The 18,812-nt window shown below is 41.4% G+C and overlaps 1 protein-coding gene across 15 annotated transcripts in view; it reads right to left on the reverse strand.

Moving 5' to 3' along the window:
• BBS2 (Bardet-Biedl syndrome 2) overlaps positions 1-17,666 on the reverse strand; it is a 73,093-nt gene extending 55,427 nt beyond the window's left edge. For 10 of the 15 annotated variants that reach the window (XR_014805613.1, XR_014805616.1, XR_014805615.1 and 7 more), the window contains exons 1-7: positions 17,410-17,666; positions 11,500-11,727; positions 6,287-6,412; positions 5,963-6,025; positions 4,353-4,430; positions 440-544; positions 269-355 (exon numbers count right to left, since the gene is read on the reverse strand). Coding sequence is in view for 6 of the 15 variants with exons in the window: in XM_084959800.1 (XP_084815926.1) it covers positions 269-355; positions 440-544; positions 4,353-4,430; positions 5,963-6,025; positions 6,287-6,412; positions 11,500-11,727; positions 17,410-17,526 (804 nt within the window). In the remaining 9 variants the exon portion in view is untranslated. Of the gene's footprint in view, positions 1-268; positions 356-439; positions 545-4,352; positions 4,431-5,962; positions 6,026-6,286; positions 6,413-11,499; positions 11,728-17,188 lie in introns of all 15 variants that reach the window. The other 5 variants (XR_014805617.1, XR_014805618.1, XM_084959804.1 and 2 more) reach the window with 1 other exon arrangement.
• Positions 17,667-18,812: the final 1,146 nt, after the last annotated feature.

The following is an 18,812-nucleotide window of genomic DNA, read 5'->3' on the forward strand; positions in this document are numbered from 1 at the left end:
CTGAATCTCATTCCTTTAAGAAGAGATTTAGAAAGAACCTTCCTGGAGATTTTCCTCCAAATAGGACTTATAAGACCAAAAGGACACTCACTCACTTTGCAGTGTTGATAACTAGAGCAGGAACTGAAAACACGGAAAGATTATGGAGTTAAAAAGCACAGCCAAGGAACTCAAGTTTATATTCTCACATCACCGTTCTGAGTCATACAGCCAATCTATTTCAGACAATTATTACTTTAAATTACATCTGAATTTTACTTAAACTTACCTTCCCATTGGACCAACCAGTTATCAGTTCACATACTCCATCAGAATTAAGGTCAAAAGCATGAATGCTCATGGCATGATTTTTGGACTGAAAAGAAATTTCAATAATTAGTACAGAAGTACTCTCAATAAATATAAAATCCTTGAACATCAGAGGCTGAATCATACTAACTTTAATTCTCCAGTATCGGGCTGTTTTGTCATAAACTCCAACTGTGCCATTGGAAAGGGCATAACCAAATCGACTGCCATACATGGGGCAAAGAGAGGTGATTACCTGCAGAAAATAATGATAAAGATACAACACCTTTCATTAAGGCTCAATTTAACACAAAGTGTGGCTTTATGAAATTGGATGCCTTGCTACAAGTGTGTTAAAATTAGATTTAAACATGCTTCCAACCCATTAGTGGGGAATGCGTTGCTCTTCTCTATGATCAATGTCACCTATTCCAGAGTTGAATAATTAGAATTAAATAAACTTGCAAAAATTTACTGTTTCAGATCAAGCATATATAGTAAGTTTCAACAAATTACATATTTTTTAAAAATTTGTAAACCAGCTATAGCAAAAAAAAAATCTTTAAAAAAATCTAAAAAAATTTAAAAAATAGTAAAATTGAGGAAATAAGGAAGAAATAAGCTGCATACACAAATCTGGAATATGTACAACAGATTTTTTTTTTTTTTTTCTGCTTAGGGCTGCACTTGTGGTATATAGAGATTCCCAGGCTAAGGACTGAACTGGAGCCACAGCAACTCTGAATCGCTGAACCACTGAGCAATGCCAGGGCTCAAATCCACATCCTCATGGATGCTAGTCAGAATCGTTTCTGCTGCGCCACAACAGGAACTCCTACAACAAATGTTACATATACTAACTCAAAATGTTTTAATGATTACTCTAGTTTCCTTAACTAACAATATCCCAGAGTCTAGAATTTTAAAGGACTTGTAAAATCCATAATTATCTCTTTAGTGTTTACTTTTCTATGACCTAATTTATTATTTGCCAGAGAGATGCAAGTCATTTTTTAGAAAAAATCATAATCCTTTGAAAAGGGAAAACTCAGCACATAGGAGCTCCTGCGGTGGCACAATGGGGTCAGTGGTGTCTCTCAAGTGCCAGGATGCAGATTCAATCCCTGGCCTGGCACAGTGAATTAAGGATCTGGCATTGCTGCAGCTGTAGTATAAGTCACAACTGTGGCTCAGATCTGATCCCTGGTCCAGGAACTTCATATGCTGTGGGTGGCCAAATAAAGGAAAAAAAAAAAAAAAAAAAAAAAAAAGCCATGTGTTAGAGTTCCCACTGTGGCTCAGTGGGTTACGAACCCGACAGAGTGTCCATGAAGATTCAGGTTCAATCCTTGGCCTCATCCAGTGGGTTAAAGATCCGGCATTGCTGCGAGCTGCACCTTAGGCTATAGATGCAGCTTGGATCTGGCATTGCTGTGGCTATGGCACAGGCTGACAGCTGCTGTTCCAATTCGATCCCTAGCCTGGGAACCTCCATATGCTACAGGTACAGCTGTAAAAAGAAAAACAGAAAACAAAAATTCAGCACATAGATTTGTGTGTATATCTAACAACATACAGAATAGAGGTATTATACAAAGTATTTATAGCACTATTCGAGGGTTTAATATACTTAAAAGGGTAAAGTTTTAGATAGTGAATGAAATGAAATTATCCTTTAAAATTAAAACCAAAGTTTAATGATGTCTACAATCCTGCAGATATCCTTTCTTACACTAATATGAGAGACATTAAGAAATAAATTGTACAGAGAATAGTTATGTAATTTCTTCTACGCCTACAGCTTGTCTATAAAACCACCCACTTCACTTAACTCAGAATATAAAGTGCCATGTAGGACTCCAGAATCATTTAGTGAAGGCATTCTTTTGCCAGTACTTTCAGCTGCCAAATAAATTCTCATTTTGCTAATGTGAGAAGGACATTTGAACTGGAGCAAAATCAAACCAAGAGGACAGGAAAACAACCCTGAAATGAACAATTTCCTAAAGTCCACATTGTCATAAATGCAGCCCCAGATTCCCTAGTCCTTCAGTTCTTCATTAGTTCACTAGTTTCTTGTTTTGCAGACCAGAGGATCAACCGGCACCTCAGATCTCCCTATTTCCTGTTCTCCTACCCTTTTCTAGGATTTAGGAAGAAGGTCTTTCAGAGGAGGCACTGCCTTCACATCTAGTACTGACAATTAACAGAGATCCAAAAAGACCTCAATGATCCCCACCAAATGGGAAAAGATTTATTACAAATTTGAAGGGGAAATGGTAATGCAGGATGCAGCACCTACAGGCCAGTGCTTCTCACACTCATTTCTCCCCTCATTTCCCTCTATCCACAACTGTCGGCTTACAATTATAACACCTATGAATATATAAATAGGAGGACTAATCAAAAATCTATGCTAAAGGTAAACAAGTTAAAAATAATTGATAACATTTTATATATCAATATGCACATTTTGCTCTTTGGTCTCCTGTTCATAGCCAGGGGAACAGAAGCCTGACGTTCCTAGACAGTTCTGTAAGTGACAAGAAGCAAGGACAAGTGGTCAAGGTGGGTTTTGAAGCAAGTTCCCTCAAGCTTTTCTTTTTCTTTTCTCTTTTTTTCTTTTTTTTTTTTTTTTTCTTTTTGGCTTTTTAGGGCCGCACCCATGGCATATGGAGGTTCCCAGGCTAGGGGTCCAATCTGAGCTGTAGCCGCTGGCCTACGCCACAGCCACAGCAATGCCAGATCCCAGCCGAATGTGTGACCTACACCACAGCTCATAGCAATGCCGAATCCTTAAGCCACTGAGTGAGTCCAGGGATGGAACACGCAACCTCACGGTTCCTAGTTGGATTAGTTGGATTCGTTTCCACTGTGCCATGACGGGAACTCCAAGCTTTTCTGATACAGACCCTCAAGCATCCTAATTACATTTTGTACAATCCCACCATTCTGCTCTCTAAAACCTCCTTCTGCAGTGGTTTCTTTTTCTGTCCATTTACAACATTCACAAGCTATTGCTCCTTAATCTCCTTCTCCTTCCCTCATTTGGAATATCCTACATCTTTTTTATTTCCATCTTACCCAAGCTTAGAAAATCAGCAGCAAATAAGGATCCTCAGAATACCAAAACTACAAAGGATAAGAGCAATCTTTAGATCCTGCTTAAAAAAAATAAACTAATATCTCAGATTTAATTACATGAATAATTCTAATCACAAAGAAACTCATTAGGTTCCATAATATTTAACTTTTAAGTTTATCTACAGAAATGTGCTTAAGAAGTACTTAATTTGAATGAAGAGAAAAAGTATAAAAATCTCATTTATGCACTTCAATATTCAATACCATTTAACAGATGATGAGGAAGAGGAGGCCAAGGCACAAAGCTTCGAATCCTGATCATGTCACTTAGTAGTCATAACTTTGTAAGAATTAACAAAGAAACTTAACATGTTCCCTCAGCTGTGAAATGAGAATTAATACTACCACCTTCATAATAGGGTTGTTGTAGGATTAAATGAGTAAATTCATGTAAAGCACTTAGAACAGTGCCTGGTATACATAAGGTACACAATAAATGGTTGCCTTTAAAAAAAAAATGGGGGCCACACCCACAGCATATGGAAGTTCTGGGGGCCAGAGATAGAATCTGAGCCACAGCTGAGACCTATGCCACAGCTGCAGCAACACCGGATACTTAACCCATTGCACCAGACCAGGGATCAAACCCAAGCCTCAGCAGTTCACTGCAGAGACAAAGCCGGATCCTTAATCTGCTGCTCCATAGTGGGAACACCTATTGTTATTAGTAGGTAATAGCTCATTAAAATACCTTTAGGTGCTTAATAATTTTTCTCTAGGCAATCAGTCTTTTCAAAATATATCCTGGTAACGAAACATTTAAATATCCTTTATCTATAACGTACGGCTCTGTTTAATCCCCAGTTTTTAACCCTAAAAACTGTCCAGACTGTAAGATGTCCGAGTGCTCGAATCTAATGTTACATTTGACTGTGCTAATCTATCGAGGTTTATCATAATTCTGAAATAGCACTTCTTACCTCTGTTTCTGTCATTTCTGCCACAATCTCATCTTCTTTAAAAACTCGGATATCAAAATCCTCAGATCCAACAAGCAGCTAAGAGGAAAAAAAAATTTATGCATATTTAGTTCAGCAAATGAACACAGCAAAATTTCCATAAATAAAATGTAAAAACTGCATAATACTTTATTTTTTTAGGGCCACACTTGCGGCATATGGAAGTTCCCAGGCTAGGGGTCCAATCGGAGCTACAGCTGCTAGCATACACCACAGCCACAGAAATGCAGGATATGATCCATGTCTGTGACCTACACCACAGCTCACGGCAAAGCCGGATCCTTAACCAACTAAGCGAGGCCAGGGATCGAACCCACAATCTCATAGTTCCTAGTTGGATTCATTTCTGCTGAGCCACAATGGGAACTCCAAAACTGCATAATACTTTGTATGCTGCTACAGCCACCCAAGAGTTCCAACCCCCCAGGAATGTGATTCTAGGAAAGGTTCCTTCTAATGAGGAGGTCAAGATTCAGTCAGTGATGAAAAAGTGGTTACTACAGATCCTGCCACGTGGGCTACACCTCCTACCAAAACAAGTTCCTTCACTAGGCACCTGAAATATTCCTGGTTCAGTGTCTGTCTGCCTGCAGGTGAAAGCCCTATTTCAAAAGCCAGAGTTCAGGAGTTCCCGCTATGGTGAAATGAGTTAGGAATTCAACTGCAGCAGCTCAGGTCTCTGTGCAGTTGAAAGTTTACTCTCCAGCCCAGTATAGTGCGTTAAAGGACCCAGTGCTGCTGCACCTACAACTATGATTCAATCCCTGGACTGCGAACTTTCATATGCTGCACGTGCAGCCATTAAAAAAAATCAAAAAAATTTTAAAAAGCCAGAGCCCAGTATTCATGTACAAGTGGAAGGTAAAGTCAATGCCTAACACAGTGCTTCACTAGCTGCTCAAGATGCTAATATCTAGAGTAACCATTACAGTAGTTTAAAAAGGCTAAGAGCCAACCTCTAAAACTTTTAGATTCCTAAAAAAGTTGGCCAAAATTAAGGAGTAGGTGCTATTATGATTTCAAAGCAACAGAATCAAGTTATAAGACTGTGAATATGACTGCAAAACCAGCAACTGTTCTGCCCTCCCTCCTCATCCTGTGTCTTTGAAACATCATAATCTTTTTTTTTTTTGCTATTTCTTGGGCCGCTCCCGCGGCATATGGAGGTTCCCAGGCTAGGGGTCCAATCGGAGCTGGAGCCAACGGCCTACGCCAGAGCCACAGCAATGCGGGATCCAAGCCGCGTCTGCAACCTACACCACAGCTCATGGCAACGCCGGATCGTCAACCCACTGAGCAAGGGCAGGGACCGAACCCGCAACCTCATGGTTCCTAGTCGGATTCGTTAACCACTGCGCCACCACGGGAACTCCTGAAACATCATAATCTTGATCCCTGTATGAGACAAACACAAATGATGATTGTTCAAAAGAGAGGAGAGAGAAAAATGAGGCCACAGAGGTTATTATTTAGGCAACAACCATGAGAAGCTAACAACCCTAGTGTCACTGTCATGGGAAAATGTATGTACTGAGCCGACACAAAAAGAGACAGATCTCCTCCCCCAGTACCTCTTTCTTCCCATCACTGTCGAAGTCACACAAGGCCAAGGAGTGAACATTATCTCCAGTAACCTGAAAATAAAACCAAAATCATTACTATGCCATCTTTTTCCTTTTAATCCAAACATAGGAGCTACATGAAAGAGAGGATGATACAAACCATGAATTTAAAATTCTAATTACTTATATACTTTTTTAACATACAGAATTATAGTGTTCTATTTTATTCCTAGTATTCATTACAGTCAATTGTAAAAAGCGAACAAACAAGACCTAAAGAACATTAAAAGTAAAAATGCTTAAGAGTATTAAAGAGAATGTTCTGTTCTTTACCGTCCAAAAGAGATCATTTCCTTCATGATCAAAACCCTGCAGAGCACAATTTCCACCAATAATTGCAAGAGGAGAGGAAATATCTCCCAATGTCCCCAGCACAATTGCATTGGCCCCATCTGCCACCTAAGAAGGAAAAAAAGACATCAACTCTCAAACACAATGAGGCATAGGCACACTGGAGGCACACAGATCTTTATTTCTATTTGGACACCCAAGTTTCTCTGCCACCTTTTCTGAAATGCCAAGTGGTCTCCTGAGCAGCAGGCCAGGCCTGCCCACCTAGGATGGTCTCTTTGGCTTATATGTGTTCATGCCAGGATGAGCACAGACCCAGGATCAACTCAGGTGATTGGCTCCTCACACTAATCTGCTAGAGCAACTTGCTACAAAATCCCAGGTTCTCCTGGACGACCAGATTCTGGAAGCCAAATTCTCCAATGAATCAAGATGTATGCCTTTAAAACATTCAAACTTTTGAAATCTATTTTAACTATTTTAGATGGAAATATTTTTAATCTTTATTACCCAGTTCTCCTATCACTGCTCTTTTGGATTATAAAGTACTAAAAACTACAAAGAATAAAACAAACACCTAAAGAGCCACCATCTAGAATTAATAAATGTCTCAGATTGTTTTTTTTTTTTTTTTTTTTTTTTTTTTGGCTGCACCCACAGCCTGCAAAAGTTTCCAGGCCAGCAATCAAACCCACACCACAACAATGACAACACCGGATCCTCAATCTACTAGGTCACAGGGAAATAAGACTTCTTGAATAAAATGTAAAAGCATAATTTATTTTTGGAATATTCAAGGACATCTTTGTAAACCTAATTGTTTATCGTACAGGAAAACAATCCTTACTTGTATAATCTTTAAGTTGAAGAACTACAAAAAACAGATTGTGTATAAAAAGAAAGAATTCATAAAAAATAAAAAACATAAATGATCAATCAAGGTAAAAAAATAAACTAGGAAAAATAACTGCGATATATAAGACAAAGAATTAATTTTTTCTTTTGCTTTTTAGGGCTGCACCCACGGCATATGGAGGTTCCCACGCTATGGCTTCAATCAGAGCTACAGCTGCCAGCCTAGGTCACAGCCACAGCCATACCAGCTCCAAGCCACATCTGCAACCTGCCACCGCAACTCACGGATCCTGAACCCGCCGAGCAAGGCCAGGGATCAAACCCGCATCCTCATGTATCCTAGCCGGGTTTGTTAACCGCTCAGCCACAATGGGAACTCCAAAGAGTTAATATTTTTGTTAATACAAAGCAGATCAATGAGCAAACAAGCAAAAATAAATAAACAGAAAAGTCACAAGAAATACAAATAGACAAAAAACATGAAAAATATCCATTCTCACAATACCATTTCACAAATTGACAAAGATGAAAAAAAAAACCAACACTATCCATTGTAGACTAGGGTGTGATAAAGTAGGCACTCTCATATTCTGAGGGGGGAGGTGAGAAAACAGTTGTCTTTCTAGAGAGCAATTTACCAATATCTACCTAAAATCTCATTTAAAAAAGGTTAACCTGGATTTTCCGTCATGGCTTAGCAGAAACCAATCCGACTAGCAACCATGAGGACATGGGTTTGATCCCTTGCCTTGCTCAGTGGGTTAAGGATCTCACATTGTCATGAGCTGTGGTATAAATCGCAGACACAGTTTGGATTTGGCATTGCTGTGGCTGTGGTGTAGGCCAGCAGCTACAGCTCCGATTCAATCCCTAGCCTGGGAACCTCCATGTTCCATAAGTGTGGACCTAAAGAGACAAAAAAAAAAAAAAAAAAAAAGTTAACTTACCAATTTAAAAAAAAAAGGTGTTTAACTCAGCAATTGTAAAACTGAATTCTTGTGATCGCTAATTTTATGTCAACTTGGCCAGGCCATGGTATCCAGATATTTGGTCAAACATTACTCCAAATGTTTCTATGAAAGTATTTTTTATTTTTTTTATTTTTTATTTTTGCTTTTTTTTTTAGATCGAACCCACAACCTAGTTCCTAGTTGGATTTGTTTCAGCTGAGCCACAAGGGAACTCCTCTGTGAAAGTATTTTTTAGATGAGATTAACATTTAAATCAATAGACTCTGAGTCAGCGGATTACCCTCTATAATGTTGGTGGGCTTCATTCAATCAGTTGAAGGTTTAAATTGAAAAAGACTGACCTCTCTAAGGAAGAAAGCATTCTGCCACCAGAATGCCTTTGGACTTGAGCTTCAACCTCAACTCTTCCCTCTGTCTCCAACCTGCTGGTGTACCCTGAAAATTTTGGACTTGACAGCCTGCACAATTTTGGGAGTTAATTCCTTAAAATAAATCCCTCTCCACTCCCTCTCTTTACATATATATGCATCCTGTTGGTTCTATTTCTCTAGAGAACCTTAAGACAATCCTAAATGCAATTTCAGTCATACAAAAATACAGAAAGAGGAGTTCCTGTCTTAGCTCAGCAGTCATGAATCCAACTAGTATCCATGGGGATACAGGTTTGATCCCTGGCCTTGCTCAGTGGGTGGGAGATCCAGTGTTGCTCTGGACTGTGGTGTGGGTAGCAGAGGCGGTTCAGATCCTACATTGCTGTGGCTGTGGTGTAGGCTGGCAGCTGCAGCTCCAATTCGGCCCCTAGCCTGGGAACTTCCATATATCACGGTTGCAGCCCTAAAAAGACAAAGAAAAAAATACAGAAAGAGTATCTTTGTGACCCTGAAATAGGCAAAGATTTCTTAGTACAAAAAGTACACTAACCATTAAAGAAAAAAACTGATCAGCTAGACTTCATCAAAACTTTGCTCATCAAGACACCTACCTATTGGAATGAAACACATACTGGAAAAAAATATTTGTTATATATGAATCTGATAAAGAGCTTGTACCAAGTATATCCAAAGAACATCTAAAAATCAATAATATACTCAAGGAGTTCCCACTGTGGCACAACAGCAAGTGGCATCTCTGGAGTGCTGGGATACAGGTTTGATGCCTGGCCCAACACAGTGCGTCAAGGATCCAACGCTGCTGTACTTGGCCTGGAAACTCCATGTGCCACAGGGCCACCAAAAAGGAAAAAACAAAAACATAAACAAAAAAAAAAAACCACTCAACACTACCAATAAAAAACAGGCAAAAGACTTAGACATTTTACAAAAGAAGACATGCAAATAAAAAGTAAGCACAAAGGAGATTCTTGGTGCTGGAGTTGTCACTGCTGTGGCTCAGGTTCAAGCCTTGGCCTGGGATCTTTCTCATGCAGCCGAGAAAAAAAAAATACCAAAGGGAAAAAAAATTGCACTTCTAAGAACGTATCCTTAGGAAATAATCAGAGAAGGTGGCAAAGACATATGCTTATGAAAGTTATCAATTGTAATAGAGAAAATATGAAAACATAAATATGCAACAATATGGAATGGGTGAAACAAATTATGGTATATTTTAACACAGTGAAATACTATAGAGCTAATAAGAATAAAGCAGAGATATAACAGTAACTTGAAAGATGTTCACGACACATATCTTATTGAATAAAAAGGCCACGTGTAATAGCCAGGGAGTGGAAATAACCCAAATGTCTATTAACTGATGAATGGGTAAATAAAATGTTGTGTATACATAAAATGGAATACTAGCCATAAAAATAATGACATGTGATACATGCAACAAACTGTCCAGAACAGGTAGATCGATGGAGACAGAAAGCAGATTAGCGGTTGCTTAAGGATGAGAGGTTGGGAGCAAAATGGAGAGTGACTCTAAATGGATACAGGTTTCTTTTTGGGATAATGAACATGTTCTAAAATTGACTGTGGTGATGGTTACACAACTCTGAATAAACTGAAGAGCCTTTGTATGGTATACGAATTTTATCTTAATAAAGCTGTTACAGGAAAAAAAGGAAAAGGCTACATGTACATAGTATGATCTTATTTTGTAAAAAAAAAAAAAATCATAAATATTTAGTAAAATAAGTATAAATGGGAAAAATCAATTCAAGAGTTAAGTGTTATTTCCAAATGAAGAAATTATGGGTAACTATTTTTATTTTCCTTCCATATCTTTTCTATAATAAAGATCGATTATTTGAATACTAAAGTTGCAGTGGCCTGTAGATGGCAGGCTACAGTAAATGCTTCTCCCACAAATTATATAGTAAACTTTAATCCAAAGCCACCAGGAGACCTGGTTGATGGCTTTCTGGCTGTTGGCTGAATTCTCAATAGTAAACCTTTTTTAAAAATTTTTAATAATTTACAATGTTCTGTCAATTTCTACTATACAGCAAAGTGACCAGTTATACATACATATATATTCTTTTTCTCCTATTACCTTCCATCATGTCCCATCACAAGTGTTTGGATATAGTTCCCTGTGCTATACAGCAGGACCTCATTATCAATAGCAAATCCTAACAGATGGTATTATCATGGATCAACCTCATGAGAGATAAGTTGGGAGTGTCACCAAGTGGTTACCAACTGTGACCAAACACATTAAGTATCAAGTACATGAAGCAGATGTAAACGGCAAAAATCTTTTCTTTTCTTTTCTTTTTAGGGATGAACCCACAGCATATGGAAGTTCCCAGGCTATGGGTAAAATCAGAGCTGCAGGTGCTCACCTAGGCTGCAGCCACAGCAACACCAGATGCCAGCCTCATCTGTGTCACAGCTCTCAGAAATGCCGGATACTTAACCCACTGAACAAGGCCAAGGATCGAACCTGCAGCCTCATGGATACTAGTCGGATTCTTTTTTTTTTTTTTTTTTGTCTTTTTGCCTTTTCTAGGGCTGCTCCCGAGGCATATGGAGGTTCCCAGGCTAGGTCAAATCGGAGCTGTAGCCGCCGGCCTACGCCACAGCCACAGCAACATGGAATCCAAGCCGAGTCTGCAACCTACACCACAGCTTCATGGCAACGCCGGATCCTTAGCCCACTGAGCAAGGTCAGGGATCGAACCTGCAACCTCCTGGTTCCTAGTCAGATTCGTTAACCACTGTGCCACAAAGGGAACTCCACTAGTCGGATTCTTAACCCACTGAGCCACAACAGGAACTCCAAATGGCAAAATCTCATGTTTTTTAACTACACTATAACAGCCACATAATAAACCAGAAGCAATGTCTGATCTTTCAAATATTAAAAAAAAAAAAGACATTAATGGGTAATGGGAGTTTTATGATTATAAAGGGGTACACCTACCTCTCTGTAGAACAAATCTGAATTATTGTAGACATCATAAGCCAAAAGGTTAGTCTGTGTCCCCACTAAAAGAGTATCATAGCCAAGCTCAGGGTTCAGTACTCCTGCAGTCAGGCAGCTGACTGCCTGGTTAATGTTGAGAAGCGAAACATCAGACTCCAGGGGGCTCTGGAAGACCCTGGATGCACTGAAATGCTGGCTCCGTGTATGAGGGTTGTGAATAAAAACCTAAAAAAAAAAAAAAGTTAATTACATCCCCTTAAATACCAAAATGTAAAATTAACATGCAGTTTTTTTTTAAAAAAAGACTCAGGTTAGTAACAGATATCAACATTAACAAGAAGTTACTTTAATCATGTACAAAACTTAAAACACCCACACACAGTTTTCTGTGTGGCTAACTTTCAATCACTGTGAATCATAGAAGTTCAGTGGTTCTTAGCTTTGTAAAGAATAAGGTAATGGCCAAGATCTACCTGGACAGCTCATATACTACCCCACCAGCAGGATGTTAAAGCCCCTTTACAAAACAGCCTTTTCCTAATCAACCTATACAAAGCTGCTACCAGCTACAGAGTGATTGCTATGCACCAAGAAGCTCAGAGAAAACAAGAAACACATCCTTTAGCATCTTTCCTCCAAGCACCTAACATATTCACTTCCTAACCCTAACCCTTAAAATTGGTAGTTTTAAAGCCTGGTAATGAGTAAATCTCTTTTACAAACATAAAATGAGTCACACAAATCAAGCTTTTTAAAGGCTATCTGTCTATATTAGGAAGACAGAATTAAGTAGTTAGCTCAAAGCTAATTTAGCAGTTTCAACTATCATAAACATAATCCTCTATTATGAGTGTCCACATAAATCACTCAACTTTCTTGGGCTTCATCTGTAAAAAGGAGGTTTGGACAAGAACATGATTCTCAGGAGGGGTGCTATTGCTCCCAGGAGGGGTAACTGGGTTTGGGGTGAAGGATCTTAGACATTAAGCTTGTGGGGCTCCAAAGGACCAAAGTACAAGAACAGGTAGATATACAGCATATCTACGGCTTTAAAATTTCACTAGGAAAATTTTCACTTTCTGAACAAAGCTCACTGGGAAGCAATATGGGAAAAAAAAAAAAAAAAAAGGATGAGAAACTGTACTTGAGATCCCTTAAGTCCCTTCTAGTTCTAAAACTTGTCTGTTTTCAACAAGCATTTTAACACTTTGGTATAAATCTGTTAACCAGACAAGGCTGGCTCAGTTGCTCATCACTCGAAAGGCCAATACTCAAGAGACAAGTGCGGTGGAAAAAGAAATGCTTTATTCAGGAGCCCGACAACCTGGGAAGATGGTGGACTGATGTCCTGAGATCATCTGCAAGTTGCCGGTCAGGAGACAAGGTTTTGAAGGCAGTGTGAGGGAGTCCAGTGGCTTTATAGCCTAAACTGCTGTCAGTTTCTCGGCCCAACAGCTGTTCATTATTTCTACATCTTCACCTTGCCTAATTATTCACTTATTTTGCCCACACCCAAAGAAGTTCCCGGGCCAAGGACTGAACCCGAGCCATAGCTGCACCACAAGGGAACTTCCCCTAATTACTAACCCTTGAGCCAGTCTTTTGAGACTCGGGAGAGGCCTAGGAGACTAAAACTTTTCTACAAACAAGAGGCAGGTGGAGGACATGCAGGGAGGGGGGTTGTCCCAGAAGGGCCCACAGGTTCCTGCTTGGTTACAAACCTCCCCTTTCTTTGCTGCTCCTCAATCCTGAGGAGGAACAGGTGTGAAAGGAGAAAAGGAATAAAGTTTTGGATAGAGAGGTTAATCATAAACTCGGCAGAGGAACTCAGTTTTAGGGGACTTAGTTTAAATTCAAGTAGGACTAATATTAAATTATTATCCCAGCGTTGCCATGGCATAGGCCAGCAGCTATAGCCCCGATGGGCCCCTAGCCTGAGAACTTCCATATGCCACAAGTGCAGGCCTAAAGAGATAAATAGATAAATAAATAAAAAAGATAGCCTATTCAACAAAAAACTTTTTAAAGATGGGTTAGAAACATATAGAAAAGGTGTTTAGCTACTGAATATTGTGTTCCTGTTCTCATTTGTGTTTACTTTACAACATGCTTTTACAAATGTTACTGCATTTGGTCCTCACAACAAGCCCTGATATACAGAGAAGGTCAGAGCGATTAAGGCCCCTCCCCAAGGTCTCACCACTAATAAGTGACAAGGATAAGACACAAGCCAGGTGTCTGGCTTCAAACTCTAATCTCTATCAACTTGTCTTCCTTTTACAACCATTCTGAACAACAACAAAAAAAATTCGTACAGTCTTCTAGTAATAAGATTTGCCCAGAAAGAACAGGCGGGGAAATAACCCATGGACTTCATTGTTACTGGAATGGAATGAGGTTGGGGTTTGCTGCCAAGAGCAACAAGAGTCCCAGGAGTCTGGTTTCTCCCTAGTTCCCCTCCTGCTGTTCTCCACACACAGAAATCAGTGCCCAGGAGACCTAGCTGTCCCACAGGTGAGGAAAAAGTCAAGTTTAGTCACACAACAAATAGGTCACTCCCAACAGACTGGCTGAAAGTCACGTATTTGTTCTAGCGAAGGGGGTGCTGCTGACAATGTGAACTCCAACTAAGCCCTCCAACTGCGTGGGGAAAAGAAACATGTCCATGGACGAACCATGTTCATCCTGCAAGAAACCCCTTTTTAAAATATGCTTGCTTGGAGTTCCTGTCATGGCGCAACAGAAACGAATCTGAGTAGGAACCATGAGGTTGCGGGTTTGATCCCTGGCCTTGCTCAGTGGGTTAAAGATCTGGCATTGCGATGAGCTGTGGTACAGGTCACAGACCTGGCTTGGATCTGGCGTTGCTGTGGCTGTGGCGTAGGCTGGCAGCTGTAACTCTAATTAGCCTGGGAACCTCCATATGCTGCAGGTGCAGCCCTAAAAAGCAAAAAAATTAAAAAAAAAATATGCCTGCTCAAGGTCAGAGACCAGATCCCAATAAGTCAGCCCCACATTCACAAAAGAATCTCACTGAAAATGACAAAGTCCTGTTTCTAGAGACATGGGTCAAGGAGGGCTTTAGCCTTACCTGAAATGGTTTGGGGGTTTTTTGGGTTTGGGGTGTGGTATTTTTGGTTTTGTTTTTGTTTTTGCTTTTTAGGGCTGCACCTGTAGCCTATCAAAGTTCCCAGGCTAGGGGTCGAATGGGAGCTGCAGCTACGGGCCTATACAACAGACACATCAACACAGGATCCGGGCCACATCTGCAGCCTACACCACAGCTCATGGCAACGCCAGATCCCCAACCCACTGAGCAAGACCAGGGATCGAACCCACATCCTCACGGATACTAGTCAGATTCCTTTCTGCTGTGATACAATGGGAACTCCCTAAAATGTTAGTTTTAAAAGAAAAATATATTTGTGTATTGCATGGATCACAAAATAGTACCAATTTTATTTTAAAGTCTCAAGATAAAAGATCAGGTCAGAACTTTTCAGATTTGTTTACAGTTCTGAATATAAAGCAGTCAATTACATAGGCCATAGCACCTCCTCTCTCTCCCCCGACTCCCATCTCCAGAAACAGACTTAGAATCAAGTGTACCTGCTTCTGACTCTATATCACATTCTAATAAAAGGGTTTCAAAAGGAACCTCTGCCTGATCTTCCTGTTTCCATTCCTACAGTTCCCTCCCTGCATCTGTTTGCAGCACCAGCCAGTAATCCTTTATCTAAAAACATAAACCAAATCCCATCACCCACTTTCTTAAAACCAAGGTCTTCACTATGGCATACCAGGCCCTAAATGATCCAGCTATTGGCTACTTTACTGCTTCCCTCATCCCACTCCAGCCCCAGCAGCCTTCTGGAACACACCAAGCATATCTCTACCTCAAGGCTGTTGTGCTTACTGATGCCTCTGCCTGGAGGACACTTACCTTGCCTATCTGCAGGGCTTGTTTCCTCATTGCCTTTCAAACCTCTGATCCACAGTTACCTTATCACAGGCCTATCTGACCACCGTCTAAAAGAGCAATATCCTCTCACACTCAACCCCTTACTCTGTTTTTCTTCTATCAAGACACTGTGCGCATGTGTTTGTGTGTCTGTGTTTCTGCTAACTGTCTGGTTCCCCCTCTCAAAGGTAACCTCCAAGGGGGTACAACTTGTCTGTCACATTCAACCTTGTACCTGCAGAGCTAAGAACAGTGCCCGGCACATACCAAGCCCTCAAAAAATCAGGGCTAAGCTAACATCCATGGGACTTTTTCAGCCCACTGAGTTAGCTGCTGTGCACCAATACGAATGTCTTTTTCCTATTTGTCAGTGCCTTCCAACATTTTTATAACTAACATTATTACATGTCAGGCTCTGTGCTAAGGGTTTTACTCCATTATATTACTCAGTGAAAATGAATCATTACTTTTTACTTACATAGCCCAAGGCATAGCATATGGGAAAACATACAACATAGGTCGAAGTGTCTTGAAAACTACAAATCACTACCTAAATGTTAGCTTATTAAATCCACACTGGGGAGTTCCTGTCGTGGCGCACCGGAAACAAATCTGACTAGTATCCACAAGGATGTGGGTTCGATCCCTGGCCTTGCTCAGTGGGTCGGGGATACGGCACTGCTGTGAGCTGTGGTGTAAGTCAAAGGTGCAGCTCAGATCCCGTGGTGTAGGCTGGCAGCTGTAGCTCCGATTCAACCCCTAGCCTGGGAAGCTCCATATGCTTCAGGTGCAAAAGAAAGAAAGGAAGGGAGGAAGAGAGAGAGAGAAAGATACACAGACAGACACACTGGGTCACAGAACATGCACTCTAATCTCATTTCCACCACTTTCCAGTTGAGCGGCCTTAAACATTGCTTTGAACCTCTCTAAACTGTTATTTCTAATGAAGAAAGTAACAGCTAACAATTAGTGACCACCGCCTAGATGCCAAGCACATGACACGTTGTAACATTTTAATCCTCTTAATAACCCTCTGTGGTAGGGACTAAGTACCTTGCTCAAGGTCATGAAATTAGCAGGTACTGGAGCCAGGATCTACCACACCTGTGCTATGCTGTTGCCATTGGCAATGCAGCAAGGATGCTGATATAATTAATGTAATAAGGCTTTGTGCTTGTTAAAAGTTACTACGCTTGATGTCACTGTATTCCATGTATGGTGGGCATGCCTCCGTCAATACACAGTGCCTTGATTTGCCTTGTCTATTGTCCTTCTGGACGATAAACTTTCTGAAAGTAAGCACTCCAGCTTTATCTCTGAATCCCCAAGATCTAGTACGAAGGAGAGTTCAGAAAGTCTGGTGAATGCCGAATGGCATATCTTTTTCATCTCTGTGACTCACAACTTGCACAGCACCTGCCACACAGGAAGCACCTAACAGGTACTTAGTGAATAAACAGCAGGATGAAAAGTGAATATACGTGGATAAAGATCAAAAGTGTAATTTGAGTCATTTAAGTTAGGGTGTCTTTGTAACTTTTTCCCCATAAAGTTGTTTAGCTCTGAGAGGCAGTTTGAGAGAAGTTCAGAGCTATAGGCAGAAGCCCTGGCCTCTAATCTGGGATCTGTCCCTACTGCTAACGCCGACCAAGCCCTTTCCCCTTTAGGGACTTCTCTTCCCCAAGCTCCCTAGCCGTACAGAGATTCCAACACGAGTCTAAGTACCTGAAGAGAAATAAACTGCTCAGCAAAGTCGTTCCCCGTTTTCACTCATTACTTCTGCGCAAGCTAAAGAGCTACAAACACTACGGACTCGGACTCGTTGCCGGGCAACCCTGGCTGGGGGCGGAGTCAGACAATGAAGAACTGGATTGCAGGGACACGCCCCGCGGGGGACTCCAGGGGCACTGGCTCCGTGCGGGTTGGGAGCAGGTGGGATTGGTTACCTTGCCCGCTTGGGTAGCGGCGGCCAGACACGGGTGAGTCCCGTCGTAGCGCCCAACGGCCACCATGCGGGGGCTGATTTTGTGGCGCAGTTTGAGGGTGAATACGGGCAGCAGCATGATGGCGGTGGCTCAGGAGAAAAGGGTTAGCGGCACGAGAGCGGAGCCGTGGAGCCCGCCTCACCCACCGCAGTGAGGGACGTGGGGACCAAGCCAGACCTGCTCCTGCAGCCTCAGGCCTGGCGGGAAACCGCTGCACCGACGTGGACCCCGGGCCGTTGGCTATTTCTGCGCCTGCGCAGGCCCGCCCACCTAGTTCTGCGGCTGCGCGTTCTGGCCTCGCGCTGGGCTGAGTCTGAAGTTGGGTCCCAGTGGTTGGGTCTGCTTTTTGTTGCTGTAACTTAACGGCGATGGGACTCATCGGGTCTACTTCGGCAGTTTCCGAGCCAGTGCATCCCTGGGGCTTCTTCTAGCACCACAACCAAGTTGCTGCACCGTTGCAGTTTACACACATTTCTACGCCACTCCAAACGGTCATTAATTCAAGAAATATGCCTTGAATGCCTACTTTGCCCCTTAACTTTAGCTGTTATGTTGATGCCCACGGTAGTTCTTAAATGTATCAATCACCTCCCCCCCCCAAAAAAAATGCTTTAAACTCTCAACTTTAAACAGCCCGTGGCCCTTTGTAAGATTCCCTGAGTATATATACATATAATGTACATATGTGTGTGTATATTTATGTGTGTGTGTATATATATATATATATAAATTTTTTTTTTTTTTTTTTTTTTTTTTTTTTGCTTTTAAGGGCCACATCCACAGCATATAGAGGTTCCTGGGCTAGGGGTCGAATTGGAGCTGCAGTCGCTGGCCTATGCCACAGCCACTGGAACGCGGGATCCCAGCCGAATCTGCAAGACCTACACCATAGCTCACGGCAACTACGGATCCTTTAACCCACTTGAACAAGGCCAGGGATCAAACCCGCAACCTCATGGTTCCTATTCGGGTTCATTTCCTCTGCGCCACGACAGGAACTCCTCCCTGTATATTTTTAAAGCAGGACATGCAAAGTCACTAAACTTTTTCAGCATTTTTTCAAATAGTTTTTAAGGGCTTGCTCTGTGGGGGGTACTGTTCTGGGCAATATGGCAGCAAACATAAGACAAACTTCTGCTCTCCTGTTGCTGACATACAAGTCAGGGGAGAGAAACACTAAACAGGAAATACAAATGGGAGGTCATTTGGTGGTTAAGTGCTAAGGAAGGGAGAGAGATTGACTTCTGGAGGGAGTACAATTTTTTTCTTTTTTTGTCTTTTAGGGCCGCACCAGCAGCATGTGGAGGTTCCCAGGTTATGGGTCCAATCAGAGCTGTAGCTGCCGGCCTATACCACAGCCACAG

The sequence above is a fragment of the Sus scrofa genome, chromosome 6, assembly GCF_054392235.1.
Source record: "Sus scrofa isolate SSC_HxYL_T2T_F1_AM1 chromosome 6, Sscrofa_HxYL_maternal_Yorkshire_Landrace_v2.0, whole genome shotgun sequence".
NCBI lineage: Eukaryota > Metazoa > Chordata > Mammalia > Artiodactyla > Suidae > Sus > Sus scrofa.